Source organism: Phoca vitulina, unplaced genomic scaffold (assembly GCF_004348235.1).
Source record: "Phoca vitulina isolate PV1807 unplaced genomic scaffold, GSC_HSeal_1.0 scaffold35, whole genome shotgun sequence".
In the NCBI taxonomy this organism is placed as follows: Eukaryota; Metazoa; Chordata; class Mammalia; order Carnivora; family Phocidae; genus Phoca; species Phoca vitulina.
In genome coordinates, this window is record NW_022589738.1 from 241,730 (window position 1) to 261,530 (window position 19,801).

General features: G+C 42.7%; 1 protein-coding gene, 1 non-coding gene and 1 pseudogene across 2 annotated transcripts; all 3 read left to right on the top strand.

Annotated features, from left to right (window-relative positions):
- Positions 1–7,107: 7,107 nt before the first annotated feature.
- LOC116646183 lies at positions 7,108–7,221 on the top strand (annotated as a pseudogene).
- A 4,077-nt stretch (positions 7,222–11,298) lies between these two features.
- Positions 11,299–11,405, top strand: LOC116646197. Its single transcript, XR_004302093.1, has one exon. It is a non-coding gene; the product is annotated as a U6 spliceosomal RNA (small nuclear RNA).
- Positions 11,406–15,903: 4,498 nt separating this feature from the next.
- LOC116645977 (melanoma-associated antigen B17-like) lies at positions 15,904–16,857 on the top strand. Its single transcript, XM_032426472.1, has one exon. It carries the CDS (start codon positions 15,904–15,906, stop codon positions 16,855–16,857), a length of 954 nt encoding a protein of 317 aa, XP_032282363.1.
- Positions 16,858–19,801: the final 2,944 nt, after the last annotated feature.

The following is a 19,801-nucleotide window of genomic DNA, read 5'->3' on the forward strand; positions in this document are numbered from 1 at the left end:
CTATGCTGTTTTGTAAAACCAACTGGGAAAATTTCCATCTTATTTTGTGATCTAAAACAGAATAATGTGGCAATTGAGTAATTGCTTCTTTGGAAATATGAACGGATTCAACAGTAAAATTGTTGTGCTCAAGAAATAGCAATGAAGTGAAAAACAAATGCTCAACTCTTGAATTCCCTAAACATTCAGTTTGTTGCTCTGAAAAATCTAAACACACACAGATTTACTTAGCTTATTCAAGAATGTAGGAGAAATTAAATTTTAATAAATTAGATACTATGCTATGTTCATTGGCTCATTCATTCCCTGAGCATTAACTGAATATCTGCTGTTTGGAAGACACCATGTTATTTCTGGGGATGTTAGGATTTCTATCATAGGAGCAGTTGGAAGTTGGTGGGGTATTACAGTGGTACACAGAGATAATTTAAAAGAAGAAAATAGGAGGTGGGATTCTAAGCAAGAGCAATTAAGTGTCAAAATCCTGAGACAAGCCTGTTCAGGATTTCGGTAAGTGCAGTTCTTCAGAGGTCCTGGAGTTCAAGTTTCGCCCTGTGGTCTGAGAGGTAAGGCTGTGGGACTGGTGAACTGGCGCCAAAACCTCCAACGATGTGTCTCAGAGCTGAGAGACTAAAGCCTGCAATGCAAAGTAGCTCTTAGCAGTAATACATGAATCCTAGATAAACTAGGGAGAATGTTTCTATTGGAGCAGGCAATATACATGTAATGGGTACTTGTCCCACTGCATTTGATAACCATTTGCAAAGTACTTATCTATATTCTCAACTACAAACACAGTCTGCCTTTCATTTAAAAAGTAAGGATAACATGTTTCATAGATCCACACATAAAGATGTGATGTGTCCAGCTGGTATACTTAACAACTACACCTAGGACTCTAAACGTTGGTAGGTGGACCTGATTTAAATGATAAGATTTGAAATCTGAGCTGAGGTACTTGGATGAGGCTTTTTTGAGGGTCTCAGATGGGGGAAATGTCTTTTGTATCAGGTAGGGACATGAAACAATGGGGCCTAGAGGATAGAGTGGGGCATATGGGGGCCCACGATTCCCTAGCTCCCAGTGATCATACCTTTGCATACTTCTACCCTCAAGTGTAGGGCCTACGGCTGAATTCTAAGGAAGAGATTATGACAAAGGTGTTGGGATGTCACTCCAATTATTACATTACACGTTAAAGGTAAGACAACACTCCTCTGATAACAGATGCTGTATAAGACACCACATTGCTATCAGATATGCTCTTGCTATCTTGCTTGTTTTTGAAGAGGAAATCTGCCATGTTTGGAATGGCCTATGGGTCGGGCCAAGTGGCATGAAACTGCAGGCTAGGTTTAGGTACTGAGGTTAGTCTCTAAATCACAGTCAGCAAGAAAAAAACCCTCTAAGCCCTAGAGACAAAAGAAAATTAATTCTGGCAAACAAAATGAGCTTGAGAGTGGATTTTTCTTGTCACTTCCAGTTTTCAGTCTAACATGAAAGGAACTTACTTTGTCATTCCCATCCTCACAACAAGAAAACATCTGAACCAACTGCAAATTGGCAATTATTCTTATATCCATCAGAGGTCACAAGGCTAACTGCTGCCCCCCAAAATGGAGAGAGAAACTGGTTGAAATGGAGAATTACAGCTCGCTGGATCATAAGTCCAGGAGCAGAAACCAGTGCTGGAGCTGGCACCAGGATTGGAAAACTTATAAAGTGTATTTCACAAATTACTGGAGACTCACTGCAGAGTAGCTTCGAGTTAAAAACTCTAGGCAGGCCTAGTCTAATAGGGGCCCCTAAACTTTTCTAAGTTTTACTTCCAGGAGCCCTACTAGGTTCTTATAGTGACAATAAAGGTCAGACAACAATGCCATTGTACTTCTAGCAGGGGAAAGGAAAAAGTAGCCAGCTTGAAAAATGCCCAACGTGATCTGTTCTTCATAACAAGGCTTGCCTACAGAGAAACTATTTCCCAGAGCCTAACTGAGTAGGATTTTATTAGAGCCTAAGCCATCTGGGGGAGGGGAAATGCCAGCTCTAGCCCCTTCTAGCCTTCCAAGAGGAGGAAGAAGGGAAATACCCCCAAATAGGCCCTCTTTACTTCCTGTTTTACCTGAGGCGTGAAAAAAAAAACAACTGAGACCTAATCATTAGATTACGGAACACTCCCCCATGCCCCACACCTCACTACCACATCAACAGGGCTCCTGTCTAATAACAAAAGATTGCAACTGAAAGAGCTGTACGTCTCGGACCTTTTTAAAGAAAAACAGAGAAGATGAAAAGGACACCAGAGAAAATGTAGTCTCTGAAAACTGCAGCTACAGCAAACAATAAACACTGCCTGACTCCAGGCCCGAAAATCATAAAATCTTTCACCCGATACATTATATCTAGCTTTCAACAACAACAACAAAAATTATAAGGCATACATACTAAAAGACAAAAAACATAGTTTGAAGCATCAGATCCAGAATCAGACATGGCAGATATTTTGGCATTATCATAGCAGGAATTTACAATAACTATGATTAATATGCTGCGGGCTATAATGGAAAAAGGGAAACTGTGCAAGAATAAATAAGGGGTAATGTGAGCACAGAGATGTAAGCTCTAAGAAAGAATCATAAGGCAATGCTCGAAATCAAAAAGATTGCAAAAGAAATGAAGAAAGCCTTTGATGGGTTCATCAAAAGGCTGGGCATGGCTGAGGAATGAAATCAATAAATTTGAAAACATGTCAACAGAAGCTTCCAGATGAAATGCAAAGAGAAAAAAAAGAATGAAAAAGATGAAAGAGAAGAGTCAAAAACTGTGGGATGACAAAAGATGTAACATTAGTGTAATGGGACTACTGGAAGGAGAAAGAGAGCAAGAAACAGAGCAAACATATGAAGTGAAAATGGCTGAGAATTTTCCAAAATTAACACCAGATGCTAAACCACCAATCCAAGAGGCTCCAAGAATGCCAAGCAGTATGAATAACAAAAACTACATCTAGGCAGAGCATATGCAAACTGCAGAAAACCAACCCAAAGGAGAAACTCTTGAGAAAAAGGTACCTTGTGTAGAGACACAAGGGTAAGAATTACATTGGCCTTCTCTTCACAGACATGCAAGCAAGAAGAGAGTTGAATTAAAGCTTGAAAGATTGAAAAACAAAACCCTACCAACCTAGAATTCTATATTGAGTAAAATTCTCCTCTGAGGTGAAGGAGAATAAAAGACGCTCACAGACAAACACAAACTGAGGAAATCTGGTACCAGGAGACCTCCCTTGTAAAAAAATGTTCAAAGAAGTTTTTCGAGGAGAAGAAAACTAATATAGGTCAGAAACTCCCACCTACATAAAGACAAGAAGAATGGCAGAGAAGGAATAAATGAAGGCAAAATAATTTTTTCTTTATTTGAGCAAACAGATAATAGTCCAAAATAATAACAGAGACCATCTATTCCATAATTATAGCTTATGAGGAAGTAGGATGAATGACAGCAAGGTTCTAAGAAACAGGAGGGAGGAATTGGCCACTACCCGAGAGTCTGTAGCGCATTATGCGGAAGTGGACTTGGGTTAGTTCTAAATGCAGATTCCAAAAGTTAGAGCATCCACTAAAAACAAGGAGAAATAATTGCTGTGCTAAAGAGGGGAGAAAAAGGAATCATAAGATGCTAAATTAAAGCCAGAGAAGGTAGCAAAAGGGTGAGAGACAAAAAAGAAACAAAGAACAAGAACAGCAAATAAACAACAGGGACAAAATATTATGGTAAGTATAAATCCAACTATAGCGATAATTACTTTAAAAGTCAGTGGTCTAAATACACTACTTAAAAGAATACAATTCTCAGAGGGGATAAAAAAAACCAAGACCATCTTAGACACTGTCTACAAGAAACCCACCTTAAATGTAAAGACACTGATAGATTAAAGAAACTAAAGAGATGGAAAAAGACATACCATTCTAATATAAATGAAAGGAAAGCTGGACTAACCAGTTTTCTTTCAGACAAAGCAGAATTCAGTTCAAGGAAAATTACCAGAGAAAAAGAGAGGTATTACATAATCACAAAGGGGTCAATTCTCCAAGATATATTACCATCCTTAATGTGCACACCCCCAAAAAACACAGTGTCAACAGACATGAGGGAAACACTGAGACAAATACACAGTTCTAATGAAGAGACTTCAGCACACCTCTCTAAGTAACTGACAAATGCAGCAGTCAGAAAATTATTAATGGTATAATTAAACTGGATAGCACCATCAGTGAAGAAGGTCTACATGACATTTTTAGAAAACATAACGACAGGAGAAAACACACTTTTTTTTTTCCAAGTTCACATGGAACATACATCAAGATAGACCACATTCTGTGCCATAAAACACCATCCAATTTAAAGAACAGAAATCATACAAGCATACTCTAGGACCACAGTGGAATTCAACCAGGAATACATAACAGAAAAATAGCATAAAAATCTCAAATAGGTGGAGATTAAACCACATACTTCTACATAAAAAGATGCTTACCACTATATTGCATTTGGAAACTGCCAATTAAAGCAAAGAGATACCACTACACACGTGTCAGAATGGCTAAAATCTGAAACACAGACAAACCCAAACACTGGAAAGGATGCAGAGCAACAGGAATTCGCATTCAGTGCTGGTGGGAATGCAAAATGGTACAGCCACATGCAAAACCATTTTAAAAGAATCTTACAAAAGTAAACATACTCTTGTCATACCATCCAGCAAATGCACTCCTTCGTGTTTACCTACCTGAGTTGAAAAATTATGTTCATACAAAAAGCTGCACATAAAAGTTTACAGCAACATTATTCATAAATGCCAAAGAATGAAAGCGACCGAGATGTCCTTCAACAGGTGAATGGATAAACAAATTGTGGTACATCCAGACAATAGAATACTGTGCAATAATATAAAGAAATGAACTTTCAAGCTATGAAAAGACATGGAGGAACGCTAAATGCATACTGCTAATTTCAAGTAGCATATATGAAAAGATTACATACCCTCTTATTTTAAATACGTGCCATTCTGGAAAAGGTAGAACTATGGAGACAGTAGAAAAGATTAGGGATTCAGGGGGATGGAGGGAGGGTGCCTCAGTAGAGCACAGGGGATTTTTAGCACAGTGGAACTACTCTCTGTAATACCATAATGATGGATACATGTCATTATATGTTAGTCAAAACCCATAGAACACACAACGCAAAGAGTGAACCCTAATGTATGCTACCTATTTTAGTCACTAATATATCAATATTGGCTTATTAATTTTAACAAACACACCAAACTAATGCAAGATAACATGTAAATAATAGCAGAAACTGTGTGTAAGGGGCTGAGAGGGTATATGGGAACTTGCTGTACTTTCTGCTCAATTTTTCTATAGACCTGTAATAGCATCAAATAATAAAGTTTCTGAATAAATAAACATTCCCTCAGAGTTATATACTTAGAGTAGTTTTTGTTTTCCTGGATAATCTGAATGTTGCAGTTGGCCAATTATTTTTATTGATTTTCTCACGTGAAACCTTACTTTCTCTTCTGGGGGAAAAAAAAGCAACTCTTTTACTAGCAGTTAAGTTTGCTCAAATTTCTTCTATCATTAATAAGTAAAATGTAACAAAGCCAAATACTCCCAGGATCTCTGAAACTTGAAACTTCCTCTAAATAATTCTGTTTTGGTCCTAGTGCTTTATGCATAAACACACACACACACATACACATATTCAAAAAATCATAAAAGCATTGAGAGATATATTCAACTTGTAAAAAAAAAAAAAAGTGAGCACTACACATAAAGCTCTATAGCATTCTACTGCTCAAAACGGCCCAAGGAGGTACTTACAGGGATATTTATTACATTAATTAGATTTATTATAAACATGTTTAAAACATCCAAACAATTTAAGAAGCTAGAGAAAGAACAGCATATTAAACACAAAGAAGCAAAAGTAGGAAACAATACAGATGAATGCAAAAGTGATCAATTAGAAGACAGTAGAGCCTGCTAATGAAAGCTAGTTCTTTGAAAGGATTTATATAACAATTTTTATAAGTATTATAATCATAAATGAAAGAAACAGTTATACATGATATTAGGTAAATAAAACTGGGCAAAATTTAGGTGGAGAAGAGATATGGCAGTGATAAAATAACACTGTATTGCCAATATCTCAAGATAAGTGATAGGCAACGAAGTTCTACCTAAAGAAGAATTTCAGATACAAAACTCGGGAAGTTTGGAATTAGAAAATGATCATCCTGCTGCCTCTAATGGATTTCATGGATAAAGAAGATGACTGCCAACATTACTATAAAGGAGACAATGGACATCATGTACATCCTGATGGAAGTGCACATTTTTACCCCTGGAGAGCACTTCCTAAGAAACAAACACCTAAACTTTAATATGAACAGGATTCTACCTATAAAAATTGAGGATTGCTATTGATTAATGTTAGGTAACTGGGTTCATTATTCTAGTCTCCATACTGTTATATATGTTTGAGAATTTCTTAAAAAAAAAAAAAAAAAGAGAGAATTTCTATAATACAAGGGCTCTTTCTAAACATCCTGCCTTTAATATGAAATGTGATGTGGGGCGCCTGGGAGGCTCAGTCAGTTAGGTGTCTGACTCCTGATTTCGGCTCAGGTCATTATCTCAGTGTCCTGAGATTGAGCCCCGCATTGGCCTGCATGCTCAGTGCAGAGTCTGCTTGAGATTCTCTTTCCCTATCCCTCTTGCCCCTCCTGCTTGTGCTCTCTCCCCCTCTCTCTCAAAATATATAAATAATTCTTAAAAAAAAAAAAAAGAGAGAAGTGATGTACAGGCAGTTCTCATTTTATGGCAATTCTCAGATCATCGCGTTTTCTGCCAAATGAAGGTTTGTGGCAACTCTGTGTAAAGCAAGACTCTCAGTGATATTTTTTCAACACAATTCCCTTACTTCATATTTCTGTGTTATGTGTTGGTAATTCTCTCAATATTTCAAACTTTTTCATTATTCTTATATGTGTTATGGTGATATATGAACAATGATCTTTGATGTAACTACTGTAATTGTTTCAGCTTTGCGCAGTGGCAATATCATAGCCAATGAGGTTTACCCGAGGCACGATTATTGCTAATTGAAAACTACTGTAATTGTTTTGAGGCGCCAAGAATCACACCCATAAGATGGCAAACTTAATCAGTGCTGTGTGTGTTCTGACTCTCCCACTGACCAGTTGTTCCCGCCATCTCTCCCTCTCCTCCAGCCTGCCTATTCTGACGCACAACAATATTGAAATTAGGCCAATTAGTAACCCCACAACGGCTTCTTAGTGTTTAAGTGAAGGGAAGATTTCCACGTCCTTCACTTTAAATTGAAAGCTAGCAATTATTAAGCTTAGCGAGGAAGGCATGTCAAAAGCCAAGATAGGCTGAAAGCTAAGGTTCTTGCACCAGTTAGTCAAATAGTAAATGCAAAGGAAAAGTCCTTGAAGAAAATTAAAAGTACTACTACAATGAGCACATGAAAGTGAAACATGAATAAAGTCTCAGTGGTCTGGATAGGAGATCAAACCTGTCACAGTACACATCCCCTTAAGACAAAGCCTAATCCGGAGCAAGGCCCTACCTCTCTTCAGTTCTGTGAAGGCTGAGAGAGGTGAGGAGGCTGCACGAGAGAAAATCTGAAGCTATCAGAGGTTGGTTCATGAGGTTTAAGGAAAGAAGCCATCTCCACAACATAACAGTACAAGGAAAAGCACCAAGTGCTAATGTAGAAGCTGCAGTAAATTCCGTAGATCTAGCTAACATAATTCATGAAGGTGACTACACTACATATAGATTTTCAGTGTAGATGAAACAGCCTTCTATTGGAAGAAGATGCCATCTAGGACTTTCATAGCTAGAGAGGAGAACTCAAAGCCTGGCTTCAAAACTTCAAAGGACAGGCAAACTCTCTTCTTAGGGACTAATGCAGCTGGTTGAAACCAAAGCCCATTCCCATTCCAAAAATCCTAGGACCCTTAAGAATTATGCTAAATGTATTCTGCCTGTGCTCTGTAAATGGAAAAACAAAGCCTGGATGACAGCACATCTGTTTACAACATTATTTACTGAACATTTTAAGGCCACTGTTGAGACCTACTGCTCAGAAAAAAAGATTCCTTTCAAAATATGACTGCTCATTGACAGGGCACCTGGTCACTTGAGAGCTCTGATGGGGATGTGTAATGAGATGAATGTTGTTTTCATGCCTGCTGACACAACATCCATCCTGCAGTCTGTGGATAAAGGAGTTAATTTCAACTTTTAAGTCTTATGATTTAAGAAATACATTTCATAAGGCTATAGCTACCATAGCTAGTGGATCCTCTGATGGATCTGGGCAATGTCAATTGAAAACCTTCTGGAAGGGATTCACCATTCTAGATGCCATTAGGGACATTCAAGATTCATGAAAAGAAGTAAAAATATCAATATTAATGGGGGTCTGGAAAAAATTATTCCAATCCTCATGGATGACTTTGAGGGTTTCAAGACTTCAGGTGGAGGAAGCAATTGCAGATGTGGTGAAAATAGAAGGGGACTAGAATTAATTGGAGCCTAAAGATATGACTGAATTGCTGCGATCTCATGATAAAACTTGAAGGGATGAGGATTTGCTTCCTACAGCTAGGAGCAAAGAAAGTGGTTTCATGAGATGAAATCTACTCCTGGTGAAGAGGCTATCAAACAGCACCACATGCTACAGAGAAACTGTGTGTGAAAGGAACAGTCAATCGACGTGGCAAACTTCATTGTTGCCTTATTTTAAGACATTGCCACAGCCACCCCAACCTTTAGAAACCACAAGCCTGATCAGTTATCAACAGAGATGCAAGAACTTCCGTCAACAAAAAGATTATGACTTGCTGAAAGCCCAGATGATGGCTAGCAATTATTAGTAATAAGGCACTTCTTTATTACAATATGTATTTTTTATTTTTTTAAGACTTATTATTTGAGAGTTAGAGCATGTGCGTGCAGGGGAAAGGGGCAGAGAGAGTCTTAAGTAGGCTCCACGCCCAGCACAGACGCTGATGTGGGGCTCAATATCACATCCCTGAGATCACGATCGGAGCAGAAACCAAGAGTTGGGCGCCCAAGAGACTGCGCCACCCAGGTGCCCCATATTATGACATGTACTTTTTAAAGACATAAGGTATTGCACATTGAAAAGACAGTGTAAACATAACTTTTATATGAACTGGGAAAACAAGAAATTCAATGGACTCTCTTTGTCACAATATTTGCTTTATTCTAGTAGTCTGGAACCAAATCTGCAGTATCTCCAAGGTATGTCTCTATACCACATCTTATCATATTTATCTCAGCTCAGTGTCTCACCATATAAAACATCCAGTCAATTAATCTATCTAATATGTATTCATTGAGCAATCAAGCTCTAGTTTTCTCCAGAAATTATTAAAAACCAATTTCCTCATTTTCCTCACTTCTAGTATAACTGGTATTCTTTGAAAAGTTTTTTTTTTTTTTGCCTAAAAGTCACCGTCTTTGATGACTATTTAAAATGCACTCACCTTTGAATATTTAGTACAACTTAAGTCCTAGCAAGTTACATTATAATTTCAATATGGAAACTACCATCTTCTCACTTCAAATATTTTTAAATGTACTTAAAGTACCCTTCATTCAAATTACATAAAAATAACACATATTTTATACATCATGAATAAAAACCAGTTTAATGCATTTATAGCTGAAAGGCATTTAGAAATCTCACTTAATCTGTCCCACATAAACAGAACTGTATGAGCTTGGAGTTTTCATTAAGCTATTTTAATTTTTATTTATTTATTTTTAAAGATTTTATTTATTTATTTATTTGACAGAGAGAGACACAGCAAGAGAGGGAACACAAGCAGGGGGAGTGGGAGAAGCAGGCTTCTGGCTGAGCAGGGAGCCTGATGTGGGGCTCAATCCCAGGACCCTGGGATCATGACCTGAGCTAAAGGCAGATGCTTAACGACTGAGCCACCCCGGCGCCCCTCATTAAGCTATTTTTAAATTAAGATGTGCATACTGTTGTTTTTTTTTTTTAGACATAATGCTTTTGTACAAGTAATAGACTACAGTACAGTGTGAGTATAACTTTTAGATGCATCGGGAACCAAAACATTCATGTGACGTGCTTTAATGCAATATGTACTAGCTTTATTATGGTAGTATGGAACTGAACCTGCAGTATCTTTGAGATATGCCTGTAAAATGGAGCATTTTATCAAAATATTGTGAAATTAAATAAAGGAAAACTCATCTAAAATGGAGCCGGGAGGCCAGAAAGGGGAGCTCTCATAACTTACCACTTGTCTTCAATTGCAGACAGGTAGAAATATATTCCCAATAGGAAGAAGCTCATACATACTTCACTACAAGAGCAGGAGGAAAAAAAAAGATTTTTTCCTTGCCCAGTAACAGTCCAGCCAATGAGAGACTGTCACAACTTAGCCAGTGAAAAGTCATTTCAAACTCCCAGTTTACTCCAATGGACTTTATAAGAGCTCCCCCAACTCCTCCTTCCATCTATAAAAGAGTATTCCCCTCCTTTGTTCTTGGACTTGCCTATGGTTGTGCCTGGCCTCCAAGTCCCAAACTGAAATTCTCTGCTACTTCCAGATAAACCCAACTTCCTGGTAAAATAACTGGATGCTTACTTTTAAGGTTAACATAATATAAATAAGTAAATAGGTCCATAGAGAGACAGATATCTTCAATCAACAAAATAAGAAATGAAACAGCAGTCCAACCCAAGGCAACATCAAAAGACTCCAGGGCCATCCAGGCTTTAGGGCTTGTTACACAAAATGATAACGGTAAAAGTAATCACCACCTCATGTAAACTTTTTTAATTACACAAAAACTAGGGAGTTATTCAACCATTAAAATAGGCTACCTCTTCTTGATACAAAGACCAGGCAAGAATCCCTCAATTAAACAACACTTAAGGCAAGCTCACTTGCATAGAGACAAATACCCTAAATAAATTCATAGTATTTCCAATATAGCAGTGAATTAACATTAGAAAATGTTGCCAAATGGAAATCACTATCTTAGCAAAAAAAGAGGGGAAAAGGACGAGACTATGTGCAAGGGTAAAGAAAAAGCCTTTGACAAAATAAATAAATGAATGAATGAATGAATGAATGAATAAATAAATACTTGCCAATGATAATAAGTTTTCGCAAGCTTCCATTACAAAAGAATTTCCATGCTCCGTTTGGCACCAAATACACAAAAATTGGAACAATACAGAGAAGACTAGCATGGCCCCTATGCAAGGATGATATGCAAATTTGAGGAGTGTTCCATCTTGAAAGAAAGAAAGAAAGAAAAGAGGGAGGGAGGAGGAAGGAAGGGAGGGAGGGAGGGAGGGAGGGAGGAAGGAAGGAAGGAAAGAAAGAAAGAAAGAATTTCCATTTTCTAAAATCTATAATAAATATACTAAATGGGAACTATTGCAAACATACCCAATAGTTTTGACAAGAAAACAAAGACGTATGATATCAAATCCACTGTCTACAACTGGATGAAAATACATACCCAGTACACAACTATTATACAAGAATATGAATACCAAAGTAAATAAAAGGAAAGAATAATGAAAAGAAAGAGGAAACAATGGTAACAATATGATCTATTAATTAAAAAGTTCCAAGTAATTGGTACAGAAATTATTAAGACATATAAGCAACTTCAGAAAGATGTGGTATAAAAGATCAACATAGCAAATTAAGGAATCTGATAAAACAAAATAACTAACAAATTACAACATATAATGGAAAACATATCACTGAAAACAACAATAATATCCAAGATATACCTAATACAAAACCAAACAGACACCTACAAGTTCTTTAGGAGATAACTATAAAAACGTACTGATAGACTAACACAAATCAGAACTACAATGAGATACCACCTTACACCAATCAGAATGGCTAAAATTAATAACACAGGAAACAACAGATGCTGGTGAGGATGAAGAGAAAGGGGAACACTCTTACACTGTTCGTGGGAATGCAAACTGCTGCAAACACTCTGGAAATCAGTATGAAGATTCCTCAAAAAGTTAAAAACAGAACTACCCTACGACCTGATATTTATCCAAAGGATACAGGAATAGTGATTTGAAGGGGCAGCAATGTCCACAATAGCCAAAATATGGAAAGAGCCCAGATGTCCCTCAACAGATGAATGGATAAAGAAGAGGTGGTATGTGTATGTACACACACACACACACACACACACACACACACACACACACAATGGAATATTACTCAGGCATCAGAATGAAATCTTGCCACTTGCAATGACGTGGATGGAGCTAGGGTGCATTATGCTAAGTGAAATACGTCAGTCAGAGAAAGACAAATGCCATATGATTTCACTCATATGTGGAATTTAAGAAACAAAACAGACAAACACAGGGAAAGGGAAGGAGAAATAAAATAAGATGAAAACAGAGAGGAAGACAAACCATAAGAGGCTCTTAACTATAGGAAACAAACAGGGTTCCTGGAAGGGAGGTGGGTGGGAGAATGGGCATTAAGGAGGGCACTTGATGGAATGAGCACTGGGTGTTATGTGCAACTGATGAATCATTAAATTCTACCTCTGAAACTAATAATGTCCTGTATGTTAAACTGAATTTGAATAAAAAATTTTAAAAAATTATTGAAAGACTTATGAACAAGAATTTTCGAAAAACGCAATTTACTGCTTATTCATATAAAAGAGAATATTGTAAAGATGTCAATTCTCTTTAACATATTTACAGAATCATTGCCTTTACCTATAGTTACAAATATGTCACCAACTCAGGCTGCTTTGCCCATAATCAAAATGAACCCTAAAAAATTTAAAGAGAAATAAAAAACCGATATCAACAAGAGCAAAACAACAAAAACGATAAGCTCCTGAGGAATACTAACTCTGTGTTGAACTAGAGCCTCTGTGAGGGCAGGTGGAGGCCTGCTCTGTGATTGAGAATGGTACTAGCCTGCAAGAGAGGCCAATGACAGGACTGACTAGAGGGAAGGTTTCAAGGTCAGCCCTTGGTTCTTCCAGTATTCACTGGGAAAGTGAATTTCTACAGCTTCAATAAAGGTACCTGAGGAGCTCCTCAGAGCCTAAGTGCCAGGACCAAAGGATAATATTAGAACTATATTAAAGACTGGGTTGGGGCGCCTGGGTGGCTCAGTTGGTTAAGCGACTGCCTTCGGCTCGGGTCATGATCCTGGAGTCCCTGGATCGAGTCCCGCATCGGGCTCCCTGCTCGGCGGGGAGTCTGCTTCTCCCTCTGACCCTCCCCCCTCTCATGTACTCGCTCTCTCTCATTCTCTCTCTCTCAAAAAAAAAAAAAAAATCTTTAAAAAAAAAAAAAAAAAAAAAAAAAAGACTGGGTTGGGTGTAGCAGTGTGAGTCCACAGGCTGTGCTGATAACCACTTGAAAATTTGCCGTTGAACGTGGACTGGCCTTCATTAACATCTTAATAGAACAAAAGGTACAAGGCACAAACTAAAATAGAGACTAGCAAGTATCACAGTAATTGCACATAAGGATGGACATTCATTCCAGAAACTTTGAGTGATGAGAATGCTGTCAACTAAAAGAAGCCTCAGGAAGGTGGTCAGGCTAAGGAGCACCCCATTTTCCCACGGGACTCCTAAGGGCCTTGATGGGGCTGTGGGGAGGTATGACGTGAGAAAAGGAAGGAATTCTAGACCTTCTAACTCACTGCAAGTTCCCTGAATGAAACCCGATGGGCTCCTCCACCCAGAAAAGGGACCCCACAGGATTTTCACCCTACGACAGCCATGTCTGGGAAGCCTCAGGCAGGAGCAGCCTGATGAGGTGTACCTGGAATTCAAATCAGGAGGCTCACAGATCTGAACTCTTTGGTGTGAAGAGTCGGCCTTAGGTCAGCTGATTGGAGGTAGCCAAGGACCTATTAGAGGTGAAGTGAGACACTGAGAGAGTAATGAGGGGTGCACCGACCACATAAGCGGGGCTCAAAAGAGTACCTGTGGTATCATGTGTGGAGGGCTCCAGGTATGGCAGCTAAGCTCACACCCCCAAATACTTCCTCCTGGAGGCTGGGAACGAAATGAGACCCTTGGTCTGAGGCCAGCACACTCAGCACGGCAGAGGGAGAATTCACACCACCTGCTAAGAGTCAGTGACAACACCCTTGCTAATCCCGCGGGACTCTCCCCTACAATCCAGCACACCACACACTACCCCCCACTCCCCACCCCGCCCACGGAGCCCGCCCCCACCCTCCAGGGTCCTCCTGGGGGCCCAGACCCACATGACCGGAAGTGGCCCTCGTGGCCCTCGAGAACTTCCTCCTAACCACGCCGTGGGCAGTGAGGCCTTGTCGGACAGCTGCTGCCTAGGGTGAGCCCAGACAGGGGTCCCACGGGCTGTTAGGGGTCGACGTCCCAGGAGTCCCGGGTTACAACCGTGGGGGCACGTCCCCGACAGCCCCCCAGCCCCCTCTCCCCTGGAAAGAGGGGTCCAACAGACCCTGTCCCGCTCCCCCCCCGCACTCGGGGCTCGGAGGCCCCAATATGGCTGTTAAGCCCCAAGTCCCTTCGCTTACCCCGCGGGGTCTCGGGGATTGCAGGCCTTGGCCCGGGGCTGCTGGACTCTGGCTCGGCTCAGCACAGGCAGAGATCCCAGGCCGACTGGCGGGAAGGAGAGGTCCTTCGTGAGGACTGGGGGGACTCCCTAGCCCAGGACAGGGGCCACGCAGAGTCCCCGCTCCTGGCCTTGGCCTGGGAGGGTCCGGGCCGGTCTAAGGACTGAGGTGCTCCCTCACTTTGTGCTGCGGAGACTCGGAGAGGTAGGGGCCTTGGTCTAAGGGGCTGGCAGCAGGTCAGCTGAGGGAGGATTTCCAGGTCCTGCCGGGACTCAGGGTGAGGACTGTCAGCCTCCTAATGAGTCTCCAGCCCCTGCTGCCATTAGCCTGAGTGGCCAGCCGCAGGGCAAGAGAGAGCAGCTCTGGGCTCGACCAGCAGTCAAGGGACGACCCTGAGTGAGGACTGGGGGAACCACCCCCCCGAAGGGAGGGGACCAGAGAGAATATGGCCTGTCCCCTCCTGTCGACCCTTAAGATCCCAAGAAAGGAATGTCAGGCTGAGACATCGCACCATTTCTCCTATCAGGTCTCAGGCAGGTTAGAGCTTTGATCTGCAGGTGCAGCCCCAGTCAGAGGAAGGGAGGGTCCCAGGTCCTACCCGGAGTCCAAGTGGGGATTCTGCGTCATTCCGAGGAGGACCCCACGAACTGCGGGCAGAGAAGCCCTCCCATAAGTGCTCGGCACTAGGTGCCCCCTGACTCGAGTGGTGGGCTGAAGTGCTCCCTGCTTTCCTCCTCCAGGGTACCCTGGAAGATCACAGGGTCTCCTTCAGAGCAGGGGGGGGGGGGGGGGGGGCCCGGGTCTTGCCAACAATTATTAACAGGACGATCTTGAATGTGAACTGCGAGGACCCCCCGTCCTCCCCCCCCAACCCGGACACCGTGGTCTTCCCTGTCAAGAACACTGCCGTCACCCCAGTAACCCCCGGGCAGGGCTGTGTGCCTGGGGACCCAAGGCTCACACCCCCTTCCTCCACAGGGTGCTCAGGGCCCAGGCTGACCAGGGTCAAGGGAGGCCTGTGGGGTCCTACAGCAGTGCCCTGGGGGACCCTGCAGGGGTGGCCGTGGTCAAAGCCAAGGTGGGATCTCTCCACTGAAGGGGCTCACCCCACCTCACCGTCCCCCCTCTCCAGGTGCCCTCACCACCTACCAGCCTTGCCCAGTGTCGCCATGCCTCGGGGCCAGAAGAGCAAGGTCCGTGCCCGGGAGAAACACCACCAGGGCCGCGGTGAGGCTCAGAGTCTCGGGGGTGCTCCTGCTGCTGAAGCAGCAGCCCCCGCAGCAGAGGAGCCCCCCCGCTCCCCCCCGCCCAGCGTGGGGGCTATGCCCCCGGGCTCCCCCGAGGCGGGTCCGGCCCCGCAGCCCCAGGGCGCCCCGGCCCCTGGGTCTCCTGGTGCGGACCCTGCAGGCCCGCCACGTGACCAGGGCGCCCAGAACGCGGCGGTCGCTGCCGCCCCGGCCCCCCGGGCCACCCGCAAAGACCCCCTCACCCGCAAGGCCAGCATGCTGGTGCAGTACCTGCTGGAGAAGCATGGCACCGGGGTGCCCATCACGCGGGCCGCGCTGCTGAAGATGGTCGGCAGGAAGTACGGCCAGCACTTCCCCGAGATCTTCAGGCTCGCCTCCGAGCGCATGGAGCTGGTCTTCGGGCTCGAGCTCAGGGAGGTCGACACCCGCGGCCAGTCCTACACCCTGGTCAGCAAGCTGTCCCTCCCGGGCGACGGCAACAAGGGGCTGCCCAAGACCGGCCTCCTGATGGCGCTCCTGGGCATGATCTTCATGAAGGGCAACCGCGCCACCGAGGAGGAGGTCTGGGAGTTCCTCAACGTGCTGGGCCTCCAGGAGGGCAGGAGGCACCTGATCTTCGGCGAGCCCCGGCAGCTCATCACCCAAGACCTGGTGCACCAGGGCTACCTGGAGTACCGCGCGGTGCCCGCCAGCGACCCTCCGCGCCACGAGTTCCTGTGGGGCCCGCGAGCCCGCGCGGAGACCAGCAAGATGCAGGTGCTGCAGGTCCTGGCCAAGATCAACGACACCGTGCCCAGCTGCTTCCCCGAGCTGTACGAGGAGGCGCTGCAAGAGCAGAAGGAGCGCGCGGCGGCCCGTGGCTGGCGCCGCGTCTAGTCCGTCAGCGGGGGCGGCTGCTTTTCCTTGTGGTGGAAGAGGGCAGTCGACCTTCCAGGTAGTGCAGAGTCCTAGGGGTTGGAGGGGACAAAGCACAGATCTTCTTCCTATTTGTTCGAAACGGTTAGCTTCTATAAACACATACACAGTTATATTTATTTAGGTGTTTTCAAACGTTTTTTCTTCTAATAGCTCATTTAGTTCTAGAATATAAACTTAAGAATGACGTGGCTCTCATTTATCGCTGTTTCACAAATGAGAGTTGCAGTTTGGGTACATGAAAAAGAAAGTCACAGACCATCTATACTGTATTCGTGATCCAAAAGCAGGTAACAAGGAACTGTGCATTTTTTTCCCTGTTGCACATAAGTAATTTGTAGGTCTATTTTTTTTAAGTTTTCGGATGTTGTTCATTTTAATTGAAGATTTTGCTTCTGAATCTAAGTTTATTAATGCCATGGATAACACATTTATTACTATTCAGGTTTAAGATTAAGAGTTTTGTTTTTGTGAACAAGCTGAAAAACCTTCAATATTTTCTTTTTGCTACAGAGCAAAGTAACATGGCACTAGAATAGGGTTTTTCATGGGAATGTGAAAGAACCTCATAGGAAAATGTTTGGGATCAGAAAGAGTGACACAAAAGTAAAGGGTAGTTAACTCATTGCCTTATTCTCTTTGTCTTTGCTTTTAAAATCAAACAATATATACCTGGATATTTGTGGCTAATTCAAAATGTATGAGAAAATAAATAAATTAAACTTCTTGCTCATTCCCTCTTTTCCTCTAGCATTAATTGAGCATCTGCTCTTTGGAAAGCTCCCTAATAGCACCGGGGATAGTAAGAAAAATAAGACTGAACCACTGCACACAGAATTGTAGACTTTAGCAGTAGTTACCATACAATGAGGATGGTAAGATACATTCTAAGAAATAAATAAATGACAAGTAAAAAAGAGGTGCATAAGGGGAGGTCCTAATGAGAACAGTCTAGTGTAAATTACTTGATCAAGGCTGTGTTGGCCTAGGTAAAAATGCCAGTCCCTTGGGGGGGGGGGGCGTCTTTTTAAGCTAGGCTGTGCAGTGGGCTGGATGTGGCTGTGGGAGCACCGGGCAGGGAGGGACCAGGTCCTCAGTTCGTGGTTCTGAGTTGAGAGACTAGGCCTAGAACGGAAAACAGATTTTCACAGTTACTTTGGGAACGTGAGAAAACCAGTGACAGTCCCTGGCTGGGGCCTGCATGGAAGAGGTGCTCTGTGCTTGTGTCAGTGCAGGTTACACAGCGCACTGATGTGTTCTCGGCAGAGAATGTCCAGAGAACTTCTGAGTGGTAAGGGTAATACTCCACTGAAGTGAGATTCCAAGAAGACCCTGGACTTTACCAGTTATCACGGGATAGGTAAGACTCACTCCATTAAAAGGGCATTTTAACGAAGTTATTTTGAGTATAATTTGTCAAACTCTCAAGGGAGGGCTCGAATTTTGGTGGCGATAAAATGAACGAAAATAGGGGGTGGTTTGGATGGAAATGGACCCAGGAGGGAAGCTGTTGATCCTTGACACCAATAGGAACTTTTAGTTGCATCCAACTGGAGAAGACAATCCCATACCCATATTCAACAACAGATGCTCTGATGGAGAAATACTATTGCATTTTATTTGCCCAGCAGCATTTCAGTGGATTTGGATTTCTATATTGTTTGGAGTTGCATATTCTCTAATTCAAGCTGGAAATTAAATTCTGTGAGGAAACAGTGTTACCATCTGGGGTCAAAATCATCTTAGTAATAACTGCCATTCATTAAAAGTACCGAACTTAGGGGCGCCTAGGTGGCTGTTGGTTAAGCATCTGACGTCAGCTCAGGTCATGATCTCAGGGTCGTGGGATTGAGCCCTGCGTCAGGCTCCACACTCAGCCAGGTGTCTACTTGTCCCTCTCCCTCGCCCTCTGACCGTCCCCCTGCCCATGCTCTCTCTTTCAAATAAAATCTTTAAAAAAACAAAACAAAAAAAAAATAAAAGCACTGAACTTTGCCTAACACTGTGCCAGGTTGATTACACACATGTATGTCTATAGTCCTACATGATAATCATTATCAGACTCACTTTTCAGCTAAAGAAGTTAGAATACTCTCAAATTCCAGGCCAGCCGGTGACTGTGCTGGCCTAGACCCTGGCTCTGAATTCCTCTAGAGCCCACACTGCCACTTTTCCCAGGCCGAGGCACACCTGTGTCACTTATTTCATTTTTCTGCTCACTATTCCAAAATGTATTTCCAGTGTTAAAAAGCACAACTTCATACCCAAAATACAGTTCTGGAATACACAGCCTGAGGAACAAGCAATAAAAATAGCACAGTATGAATAAAGGAAGAGACAATATGCAATGATAATTACATTATCAACAAAGGAAATTCAGGAAACCTCAAAAGATCAGGGACTCAGCATCATGTGGCTCAGTCCCTTCACAGTGGAAAATAAATCTTTTAGAAGTGCAATTATGTAAGAGGCTAAGTTTGTGAAGAGAAGGAAGAGATCAGCTTGCTTTCTGTGACAGCACACCACCCGCCATGGGCCCCCATCTTTCCTATAGCTTCTTCATCTCGTGTCACTCCTGGGAAGCAACCCATTCCCTACCAGCTTTGCAGTAGGGAGACTAAGCAAGAGTTTGGAAGGATGAGGTATTTCTCAGGAAGCCTTTCAAAGAAGAGACAGGAGTCAATATGAAAATTCTGACGAACGAGGACTAAGGAGGCAAACCCCCCACAATAACAAGAATCACAGGAAAACTGGCCGGTGACCTCTTGGCAGAGCTGCCAAGAGAAGCATTCCATCACTTATTTGGGGGGTTCTCAGGTCCATGAGAACTCTGGACTACATGGGTGATCTTAGGTTGAAAGAAAGTGGAAACCCCAGGCCTGCTGAAGTTACTCCTGCCTGTGCC